At 39.9% G+C, this 12,086-nt stretch overlaps 1 protein-coding gene across 4 annotated transcripts in view; it reads left to right on the forward strand.

Annotated features, from left to right (window-relative positions):
- The first annotated feature begins 3,994 nt into the window (after window positions 1-3,994).
- The window catches only part of LOC115164147 (reticulon-4 receptor-like), a 110,462-nt gene continuing 102,370 nt past the window's right edge, over window positions 3,995-12,086 (forward strand). For all 4 annotated transcript variants that reach the window (XM_029716344.1, XM_029716345.1, XM_029716346.1 and 1 more), the window contains exon 1: window positions 3,995-4,621. In XM_029716344.1, the coding sequence (XP_029572204.1) occupies window positions 4,600-4,621 (22 nt within the window). In that variant the 5' untranslated portion in view covers window positions 3,995-4,599. The remainder of the gene's footprint in view (window positions 4,622-12,086) is intronic.

Consider the following 12,086-nt stretch of genomic DNA (forward strand, 5'->3'; position numbering starts at 1 on the left):
TGGAATGAACAGCCATCGTTCATTTAAGATGCACATGTGATGCTTTTGATGGCGGTAGGGAACGACAATGTCCAAATACAACTTACCACTGTTGTATAGCTATTACCACTAGACGGGACACTAATCATTCTGGTTATGAATGTAAGCTAGTCCTGCTCATGTCATTTAATTTATGATATCCCTCCATTGGCAACACCTGCAAATTTCCTCTCCTACCAAAGGATGTAATTGATCTGATCCAGCTCCCATGTTTGACCCTTCTGGTTCTTGATGAAAGGATAGTATAGAAACCAGAACTTTCGGCTTTGAAACTCCAACAGCTTGACTCACTCATTTCATTACAGTCATGAATTAAAGATTTTTACATGATCTTCTTAAAGTTCAATCATATGGTGATGGTGATCACCTGCAGTAATTTACAATCTCATATTGTACGGAGGAGACTACAGCCTCCAACCTCCCACACAATATACCTATCCTTTTCAGTCCTGTATATCAGTGTCCGTTTCTCAAATGGCACCCTATTACCTATATAGTGCACTACCTTTGACCAGGACCCATAGGGCTGTGGTCAAAAGTAGTGCATTATAAAGGGAATAATGTGTCATTTGGGATGCATATTCATGAATAATGCACTGCGGTGGTAATGTGGGAGTCTTGGAGATTAGAGACTGTACTCTATAATGAGGTGAGAGGAAGCAGTAGAATCAGTAATGATATATCCCCCACCCACACACTGACATATGGACATAAAAGGAGGCTGGAATTAATTCAAGATCTCCACAGTGATATTCTGAAAACTACAGTGCCTTCAGAAAGTATTCTCACCCCTTGACTTTTTCCACATGTTGTCTTACAAAGTAGGATAAAAATGGATGTAAATGTAATTTTTTTGTCAACGATCTACATAAAATACTCTAATGTCAAAGTGGGAGAAAATGTCTAAAATCTTAAAAACATGAATGGAAAATAAAACACGAATATATCTTGATTAGATAAGGATTCAGCCCCATGAGTCAATACATTACCTTGACAGTCTTTCTGGTAAGTCCCTAAGAGCTTTGTACACATGGATTGTACAATATTTGCCCATTTATTCTTAAAACAATTCCTCTAGCTCTGTCAAGTTGGTTGTTGATCAACGCTAGACAGACATTTTCAAGTCCAGCCATAGATTTTCAAGCCGATTTAAGTCAAAACTATAACTAGGTCACTGAGGAACATTCAATGTCATCTTGGTAAGCAACTCCAGTGTATTTTACATTATGTTTTTGGTAATTGTCCTGCTGAAAGGTACATTTGTCTCCCAGTGTCTGTTGGAAAGTAGACTGAACCAGGTTTTCCTCTAGGATTTTGCCTAGGCTTAGCGCTATTCCGTTTCTTTTTATAAAAAAAAACTCCCTAGTCCTTGCCGATGACAAGCATACCCATAACATGATGTAGTCACCACTATGCTTGAACATATGAAGAGTGGTACTCAGTGGTGTGTTGTGTTGGATTAGTTCCAAATGACACACTTTGTATTCAGGACAAAAAGTTAATTTCTTTCCCACATTTTTTCAGCATTACTTAATGCCTTATTACAAACTGTCACGACTTCGGCCGAAGTTGGTGCCTCTCCTTGTTCGGGCGGCATTCGGCGGTCGTCGTTACAGGCTTTCTAGCTGCCACCGATCCACGTTTCTTTTTCCATTTGTTATGTCTTGATTGTTCACACCTGGTTCCCATTACGTTATTATTCTTTCCCTATTTAACCCTCTGGTTCTCATTATGTTTTGTGCGTGATTGTTTCCTGGTTTTTGTGTTAGTCTTTTGTGTTAGGGTTTGTTATCCCTGCGTAGATTTATTGGCAGATTATTTTTTCTGAGTAAAGTACATTATTTTACTCAGTTCTGTGTCCTGCGCCTGACTCCGTCCTCACCTCTGCACAACTGACACTTGACACAAACATGATGCATGTTTTGAATATGTTTTATTTTGTACAGGCTTCCTTCTTTTCACTTTGTTGTTTACGTTAGTATTGTGAAGTAAATACAATGTTGTTGATCCATCCTCAGTTATCTCCTATCACAGCCATTAAACTAACTGTTTTAAAATCACCATTTAAACATAATTCCTCTTTGACATTATGGGGTATTGTGTGTAGATCAGTGACACAACATCTCAATTTAATACATTTTAAATGCAGGCTCTAACACAACAAAATGTGGAAAAAGTCAAGGGGTGTGAATACTTTCTGAAGGTACTGTATATGTGCGGGGAGACTACCTGGTGGCTACACTAGCTACCTGCTGCCATTCTGTGATTTTATTTGACCATGGGAAAAAGAGCTACAGTGTTAAAACTGTAATATGGGTATGGGTATGACTTGAGCCGCAGCCAGGTGTTAACTGAGGTTTAAGTCTCTCATTGCTTCAGTACAATGGGTGACCTTTGCTCTTCCAGTTTACATAAGTCATGTTACCCATGCCAACTGCCAACCTATCTGGCCTGTACTGCAAAGCGTTTCATGGAAGGTTCTGCAGGGTATTCTATTAGTGTGATTCAATACCAAAGGTGATTGTAAACCGGGGGGATAAGCCCAATCTACCCACTTAAATTGTATTCAGCAATCCATCATTGCATCACCTCACCTGTCAGATACAATATTCATTAATCTCTTGGTTTTAGTGTCTGTAGCTTAAAATACATGACCTGTACTGTGGCCAGAAGTACACTAAAACCACATATGATGGCATTATGGCTGATGCTAGAACACAGGCATCAGAAGTGCCAAATCAGACGCCAGGGCAGCCGGGGCAGCAGCATAGCCTAGTGGTTAGAGTGTTGGACTAGTAACTGAAAGGTTGCTAGTTCAAATCCCTGAGCTGACAAGGTACACATCTGTCGTTCTGCCCCTGAACAAGGCAGTCAACCCACTGTTCCTAGGCCGTCATCGAAAATAAGAATTTGTTCTTAACTGACTTGCCTAGTTAAATAAAGGTAAAATAAAAAAAAGATGCTATTCTCTTTTGTATTGTCTATTGAATTTGGTCTCCTTTATAAGACGTACCAAAAAGTCCTTGGTTGTTTTTAAATATTTGTTGTATTTTATGACATCTGGTAGCTTCAATTGCACCATATCCAGTTTGTTGCCCCAAGACTATAAGGTGAGAGAGAACATCTACCACAGCATCTCTGGTGTTGTCCGTAGTGGTGAAGGACCACGTTATAACTCGGCCTACCGCTAGGAGGCGCATGGTACTTAAAAATGACAGTGAGTCTTTACTGATCAAAATCCCTTGGGTTTCAGTAGGCCTGCACACAGCACAGGGATTTGGTTCTCTCTCGGTCCAGTCTCAGCAGCATGAGTCGATTGTGCTCAATATTCAATCACTTTTTAACTGCAGTTTGTATTACATCAAATAGCTGTTGGCCGCATCCACTCAAACGTTTCGCATGATCCCCAGAAGCTTTTTTGTGCACTTGTGTAGCCTACTGTAGTGTACACCTAATGACGGTGCGAAAATGTATCTGACAGTAGGCTATACTATCTAAATTAAAAAAATAAGACCTCGATGGTTCACTTGGTGAATGCTAAACGGGGATGAAGATTTGGGAGATTTCTATCAGAATATAATTCTGTACCACTTTTTACTGAAATAACAAAATCTTATATTTTTACATGTAGGCTATATAATTATGTTCAGTCAAAAGCTCATTCTCAATGCAGTTCTTATTGGCGAGTCGTCAAGATCCATTCCGTCTAGAATGTTTGACAGTCAGAACTGCGTTGCCACTTCCCTACCATAGTTTATTTTGCCTGGTCCCGTAAAGCCTGGTCCCATAAAGCCATTCACCTACACAGTGTCATTTTTTTCTTGTGTTTTTGTATGCATGTGTGTGCTTGAACATGTCTGATCCAAATAGATTCCCAGCACGTCAAACCACCCGAATCTTATAAAACATTCATTAGCGCGCAATCCCTGATCCAGACCCATAAAACATTTTTGGACTCTCTCTCTCTCGATTGAGTGCCTCTCTCTTCCCGCCCCGCCCTCTCTTTTTTCACGACTCCATGCAAACGCATACTGTATCGTGCATGGCAATGCAGCCAATATACAACCATACACAGCGGCTTCTTCTCATTTAGGCCTACCTCGTTCGGATTACAGCCGGGTAGATATCTGACAGGATATGTACCACAGTATCCATGGATTTATTTTTACATTTTTCTGTCTATTTCTGATTTTCCAATTTCTGGAACTTTGAGCTCTTTGTGTGTTTTTTGTTGCTTGTTTGTGCATCCTTTTGGAAGGGTGCTCTGCGCTCCGGTACGTTGTGTGTTGGTTGAAAGGTCCCAGTTTGAATATTACACTCTAGTTTTTGTCCTCGCTCACACTGGCCATAATGACTGAGCGCTGTTCCAGCCTTCTGTCGGCTTCAGCAGGAAAACCTCCGTCTAAAGTTTGAATATAACCGTGGTTTAGGGGGTCCGTGACTACATAGTGAACTGGATTTGCAATTATCTATCCATTGCAACCGAGAGCGGATATACAGTCTCCGCAAACAGAGTTCCCTCTGCTGGATTTATTCAACTACTGGATTTATTCATAAATCATGAAGACCAGTCTTGTTGAGGGTAAGTACACAGATAACCAAACGCCCAGAAAGTTGTTTATAGGCTGCATTGACTAGGATGGTGCAGGTGCATGATTGTAAATTAGGCTATGGACTAATACAATTGAAATAGAGCAAGGTCATTGCGCTCCGCATGCTGCTGCTACATTGAGAAGGTAACGTGGAGGGGACCATTTGGACAAATATGAAATATTTCTTATTGAATTTCAAACTAGCATACTAAACATAATGCAATTTGACCCAGTGCTTTGTGAAAGCAAAGTTATCATTATATTTAGGCTACCTCTTACCTACATAAATATTATTTACAAAATAAAATAGCCTCTGTTTGTCTATCTCTGACACTATAGGATCAATAATGTTGAAAATGAAATTTGAGTGGGACAATTGATTTGTATATCTCCTGTTATGGATAGTCATTCATTCATTGCAGTAACAAACAACCTCACACCGAGTGACTTTGATGGTATCAATAATGATGATATATCTGTCATTCTACCACTAGCCTATTTGACCAAAGGACAGTTGCATCAGTATATTTAGACAAAGCTTGCAATAACAATGTGCCGATGGGATTTCGTAACTTCGTCCACACCTTCTATTTTGCCCCGTTGCTGCCATGGCCATTAGGAGCTGCTCTTTGATGAAGTCTGCAGATGGTCTGCTTGGATGCTCAGACCGATCGGATGATATCGCTCTATAACTGCTTCTTTACCAATGATTGATTGTGTATTGGTGGCCCGCCCTTATAAAAATCATAATGAACAATTTCAGATGTAAAACATAACTAATAATAAATCATGTAAACCGTTCACGAAAGTCAGACATTTGGTTTTTGGCCACATGTTGAAGTTTCACACTAAAATAATTTTTTTTAGGTTTATTTTTCACATTATTTACACCACTTCCCGCTACATCTGGTCACCCATCCAGGGACCAACTAGGCTTAGCTTCAGAGGCAAACCAGCAGTGAGATGCAGGGTGCTATGTTGCTGGAATGAATGTGCTAAAACTTTCAACTGGAAAAAGAGCAGTAAAAGCGAAGGCCAGAGTAACATTACCAAAGATTGGTTGCAATTTTCCCTCTCTCAAATCCATAGACTACACTATGGATGCAAGGACTGACCATCCATAATGTAAATTTTTTAGTTTTAAACAGTGTAGAGCCTTCTTTCTTTCTTTTTATTTACATTTACTTTGTTTACAAACATTGGTGTAAATGTGGAGTTTTCTTACATGTGGAACTGCAAGTTTGATTTTCACTTTCACATGTGAACATGCAATTCCACATGTGAAAGTGATATTGTCATGTGGAGTTTTTTTTACATGTGAAACATTCGTTTCACAATTCACAGTGTAATACATGTGAAAATATGGTTAACCCTTTGACGCATACAATCACATATTTGTGATCATTGTTGAGTGGTCCCTGCAGCTTATGATCACGAATATGTGATTGGAACAGTAGCAACAGAACGTATGATGCAACAAACGCGTCTAAGCAGCGTTGCTGTCGGAAAAGCATCTGAACAATGTTTTGTATTGATGGGAAATAAAGGTCTTCACAAATGTATTCCTCAATTTCACCTTTTATTGTAAAACATAATTGCAAACTTCATCATCCAAACATCACACGGAACACATCCACAGCTAAACTCATTCCATAACCCAGTCTAAATAACAGGTTGCGCTGACAAAAACCAAAAGACAAGTTAGCAACTAACAGCTAGACTTGTTTACAATGTACCACATCTCCGGTGAGCACAAGTGAGAAATGTAATATTGTTTAGAGAAGAGATGCATGTCGGCTAAGATAACAACAGCAACATTTTTATGATGGCAGCCATGTTTCTTTATGTTTGATTTGGTGAAAACTCCCTAATCCTAGAATGCCATTCAATATTAGATGCAAATGAACAAAGTCAAAGATGGCTACTCCCATTTGCCTGAAAAATGTTAACTTAGTTTAGCTACTTTTCAGCATATTATAAATCTTCAATGTACTTGTTATAGTGTATACAAGAACTGGAGCACATGCATATACACACACTCTCATTCAAATAAACGCATACAAGAACACACACATACATGTAATAGTGCCAGACATGCACACAAACATATACAGTTGGCATTGCTGTTATGATTTTAGTTGTCCTTGATGTCCTTTGTTTTACATTTTTTGGTTTAGTCATTTTTTTATTGTTTTTGCATTGTTATTTGCTGTTTTCTTCTGTCTTTTTCTTTTTTCTCTATAGTTCATTATCTTGGTTGTTGGTGCATTGGGGGGTTCTTGGTGGTGGGGAATGGAATTAATTGTATTTTTAATTTACATTTTTCTTCTGGGGGGTTCTCGAATGGTTGAGTGACAGCTATTGCGGAACTGTGGGGGGATCTTGGAGGGTTCGGGTTCACGTTTTTTGGCCTGGTGGGAGATCCGTCAACGTGCCCTTGAGCAGGGCATTGACCCTGGATGCTTCTGTTGAAAAACAAATGATAGTCCCATTAAGCGCAAACCAGATGGGATGGCGTATTGCTGCAGAATGCTGTGGTAGCCATGCTGGTTGAGTGCACCTTCAATTCTAAACAAATCAGACATTTGTCTGTTTATGGTATGTATGTATGTATGTATGTATGTATGTATGTATGTATGTATGTATGTATGTATGTATGTATGTATGTATGTGTGTATGTGTGTATGTATATATATGCAGTGTGTGTATATATGTACAGTTGAAGTCGGACGTTTACAAATACATTTAAACTCAGTTTTTCACAATTCCTGACATTTAATCCTCTTAAAAATTCCCTGTCTTAGGTCAGTTAGGATCACCACTTTATTTTAAGAATGTGAAATGTCAGAGTAATAGTAGATATAATTATTTATTTCAGCTTTTATTTCTTTCATCACATTCCCAGTGGGTCAGAAGTTTACATCCACTCAATTAGTATTTGGTAGCATTGCTCTTAAATTTTTTAACTTGGGTAAAACTTTTCGGGTAGCCTTCCACAAGCTTCCCACAATACGTTGGGGGAATTTTGGCACATTCCTCCTGACAGAGCTGGTGTAACTGAGTCAGGTTTGTAGGCCTCCTTGCTTGCACAAGCTTTTTCAGTTCTGCCCACAAATTTTCTATGGGATTAAGGTCAGGGCATTGTGATGGCCACTCCAATACCTTGACTTTGTTGTTCTTAAGTCATTTAGCCACAACTTTGGAAGTATGCTTGGGGTCATTGCCCATTTGGAAGACCCATTTGCGACCAAGCTTTAACTTCCTGACTGATGTCTTGAGGTGCTTCAATATATCCACATAATTTTCCTCCCTCATGATGCCATCTATTTTGTGAAGTGCACCAGTCCCTCCTGCAGCAAAGCACCCCCACACCATAACATCTCCTCCTCTGTGCTTCAAGTTGGGAAATACACATGCAGAGATCATCCGTTCACACAAACCGCGTCTCACGAAGACATGGTGGTTGGAACAAAAATCTCTAATTTGGACTCCAGATCAAAGGACAAATTTCCACCGGTCTAATGTCCATTGCTCGTGTTTCTTGGCCCAAGCAAGTCTCTTATTCTTATTGGTGACCTTTAGTAGTGGTTTCTTTGCATCAATTCGACAATGAAGGCCTGATTCACACAGTCTCCTCTGAATAGTTCATGTTGAGATGTGTCTGTTACTTGAACTCTTTGAAGTATTTATTTGGGCTGCTATTTCTGAGGCTGGTAACTCTAATTAACTTATCCTCTGCAGCAGAGGTAACTCTGGGTCTTCCATTCCTGTGGCGGTCCTCATGAGAGCCAGTTTCATCATAGCACTTGATGGTTTTTGTGACTGCACTGAAAAAAAGTTTTTGAAATTGTCGGTATTGACTGACTTTCATGTCTTAAAGTAATGATGGACTGTCGTTTCTCTTTGCTTATTTGAGTTGTTCTTGCCATAATATGGACTTGGTCCAACCTTGTCACAACACAACTGATTGGCTCAATCGCATTAAAAAGGAAAGAAATTCCACAAATTAACTTTTAGGAAGGCACACCTGTTAATTGAAATGCATTCCAGGTGACTACCTCTTGAAGCTGGTTGAGAGAATGCCTAGAGTGTGCCAAGCTGTCATCAAGGCAAAGGGTGGCTATTTGAAGAATCTCAAATAAAACTTTTGACCGGTAGTGTACATACTTATTGTGTGCTACAGTAAAAACGACAACACGTTATACAGAAAATAAGCCACTTACTTTGATAGGAACACACAACAATGAAGGCAATGCGGGCTCCTGCTAGAAAATGTGCCAGGGGAAAAAGTTAGTGCAAGGCTTGTTCTGACTAGAGATGCACAATGTCTTCATACTTGATCTGGGGAAACACTGGGGAAGTGCTTGGGCTCTCGTTGAAAAGAGAAGTTTGTCCGGCTCAGTAAAGTCTCAAACATAAATTGTCCGCAACATTGAAATGGGCTACTTCTTATGTGAATTAATGAGGAGGCGGAACACACCTCATTTCAAACTGTTGTTAGAAAGTAAAACTTGTTAAAAAATAATTTGAAATGTACAAGTTGAAACAGCCTATAGACTATTAGCTGATTATTATGATAGATTTTTTAGGGCAGTGTGGGTTAACTGTCCTGTTGCTTAACAATCACATTTTGGAAAAGTGAGGGGCATTCTGACATCACGCACATAAAATACTCAAGCTGGGGCGACCGTTAGAGATATTTGGAACTCACGTGAAAAGGTTAACATGTGAAAACAGCAATGTCACACGATTTTCGCGAGAAACTGCAAATTTGACATGCTTTTTTTTTATAATGACGGACTAAGGCTGTAACCCGAGTGACAAAAGAGGTAACTGGGGTTGGCAGGGAGGGTGATTCTAATGATTGTGGGTTGGAATTGTGGTCCAGATTTGTGTTGGTGATCTTGTAGCAGTAAGGTAAAGGGCATAATTTGGTATGTGATGACTGAATATTGTGTGTGTGTCAAATCACATTTTACTTGTCACATGCTTCATAAAGAACAGGTGTAGAGTAACAGTGAAATGGTTACTTATGGGCTCTTCCCAACAATGCAGAGAGAAACATAGAAAAACAATAACATGAGGAATACGTACACAATAAGTGAATACATACACAACTTGGCTATATACACGGGGTGCCAGTACCATTTCGATGTGCAGGGGTATGAGGTAATTGAGGTAGATAAGTACATATAGGTAGGGGTAAAGTGACTAGGCAACAGGATAGATGATAAACAGTAGCAGCAGCGTATGTGATGAGTCAAACGAGTTAGTGCAAAAAGGGTCAATGCAGATAGTCCGGGTAGCTATTTGGTTAATTATTTAGCAGTGTTATGGCTTAGGGGTAGAAGCTGTTCAGGGTCATGTTGGTTCCAGACTTTGCGCATCCATACCGCTTGCCGTGCTATAGCAGAGACAACAGTCTATGACTTGGGTGGCTGGAGTCTTTTGACAATTGTTAGGGCCTTCCTATGACACCACCTGGTGTTGAGGTCCTGGGTGACAGGAAGCTCAGCCCGTGATGTTCTGGGCCGTACACACTACCCTCTGTAGCGCCTTGCGAACGAATGCCAAGCAGTTGCCATACCAAGCGGCGAGGGCCCATGCCACATAGTTTTTTTTGCCTCCAGAGGGGTAAGTGGTCTTGTTGTGCCTTCTTCACGACTGTGTTGGTGTGTGTGGACCATGGTAATTCCTTACTGATGTGGGAACAAAGAACTTGAACTGCTCCACAACAGCCCCGTCGATGTGGATGTGGAACTAAGCTCGCACCCTTGAGGGACCCCACTCAGGGGTGTGTGTGTGTGTGTGTTCAATGCCACTCTGCTCACCCAATATGTTGTGTACACTCCTAAAAACACAGGATTATAGTAAGAAAGCATCAGATTACAGTAGCCTATAGTGTGTTTGTGTTTCACAACTCCAAATCAAACGGCAAACATCTATTTGTGTATTCCATTTGATATGTCCACAGCTGATGTAAAATCATTTGTATCCCATTTCATTGGCATGCAACATGGAATGGCTCCCCAGTGCTCTATAAGCAAATGTTCATCATTCATTTAGTATTATGCTTAATGACACACAACCAAATGTGCTGATATGTCAATGAGTTGTACAGTTGTAAATTGTACACTTCAAAAGCATTTACTGTGAATGGATACATGAAATAGACTGTCGTGTCATGTTTAAACTGTCACAGCCAAAGCAGGTTTAATGTATGCTATTTCTCATTCAGCCAGCATATGATCAAATACTAACCACCTCCCTGGAGTAGCTGTTGCTCTGGGGCTTCTTTCTTTTATTTCCTGTCAATTGCCAATCAAAGCCAATGTCAGATAAACTAATGGATAAAATCATTATGGAGCTGAATGCTTTAATTTCATGAGCTTTTAAACCCAAACAATGAGGACTCTGCTAATATTTTGGCAACAATCTGCCATTTGCTCTATTTTTGTAAATAGGCTGCTTGAAGTGACAAGATATGAGGTAGCAGAATGTTTGGAATATTAGAGCTGAAAGAATGATGGAAGAGAAACATGAAAAACAAAGCTTGATTAGCATATACACTGCAATAGGTATGATCAAACATCATATTGGTATAAATACACACTAAGACATGGCAGCTTCTGTATTCTAAAAGGGAATTTAAAATAGATTTCTCAATGGGCGTGTTTCAGAGGTACTGGGAGAGAGGTAGGAGAATGAGGCAAGAGGGTTATAGAGATAGAGAGCCTGGAGGGAAAGGCAGAGAGACAGGAAAGGGGGGCAGGCAGTTAGAGTGTGTGTGTGAGAGAGAATGATTATTTCCAAGCAAGCCCAACTTCTATTTGAGTGAATTCCCCTCAATTGTTTCCTATTAGAAGACAACACATACTGCCAATGTATTAGTCATGCATCTAAAAGCTTTGGAGGGTGCATATTATGAAAGATGAGGTTGAGAGGAGGAGGTAGTAAGAGGGAAGGAGCGAGAGTGGGAGGAAGAGAGAGAGAGACAAGATGAAGAAGAGTGAGAGAAAAAGAGAGAGCGGGCTGAGTGAGAGTGCAGGAGTATGTAACACCAAGAGAGACAGACAAAGAGAGAAAACAAACAAGAGTAGCTTCCACATTTCCCCTCCATGCAATGCAGTCCCATGTGCAGGGACGTTTCGAAGGGGCCCTAAGCGAGATTTGGTTGGGGGGTAAAAACATTTAATAGCCCCACTCATGGCGGCAGAGAGACAAATATGCAGTTTTAAAGTATATTTTCCTACACATTTTGCCATGGGGTGCAGAGAAAATGTTGCAGTTTTAAAATATATTTTCTGAAATATTACAATTTTAAAGCTACAAACATGGATCTTAATTTGACCAGTATTGTCGCAGCAAAATAATCATTCAACAACAGGATTTTAACATTTAGTCCATAATTTTGCTTGATCGGTAGTTATTAGCTAGTTATTTTAGCTATTAGCT

This window comes from Salmo trutta, chromosome 27 (genome assembly GCF_901001165.1).
Source record: "Salmo trutta chromosome 27, fSalTru1.1, whole genome shotgun sequence".
NCBI lineage: Eukaryota > Metazoa > Chordata > Actinopteri > Salmoniformes > Salmonidae > Salmo > Salmo trutta.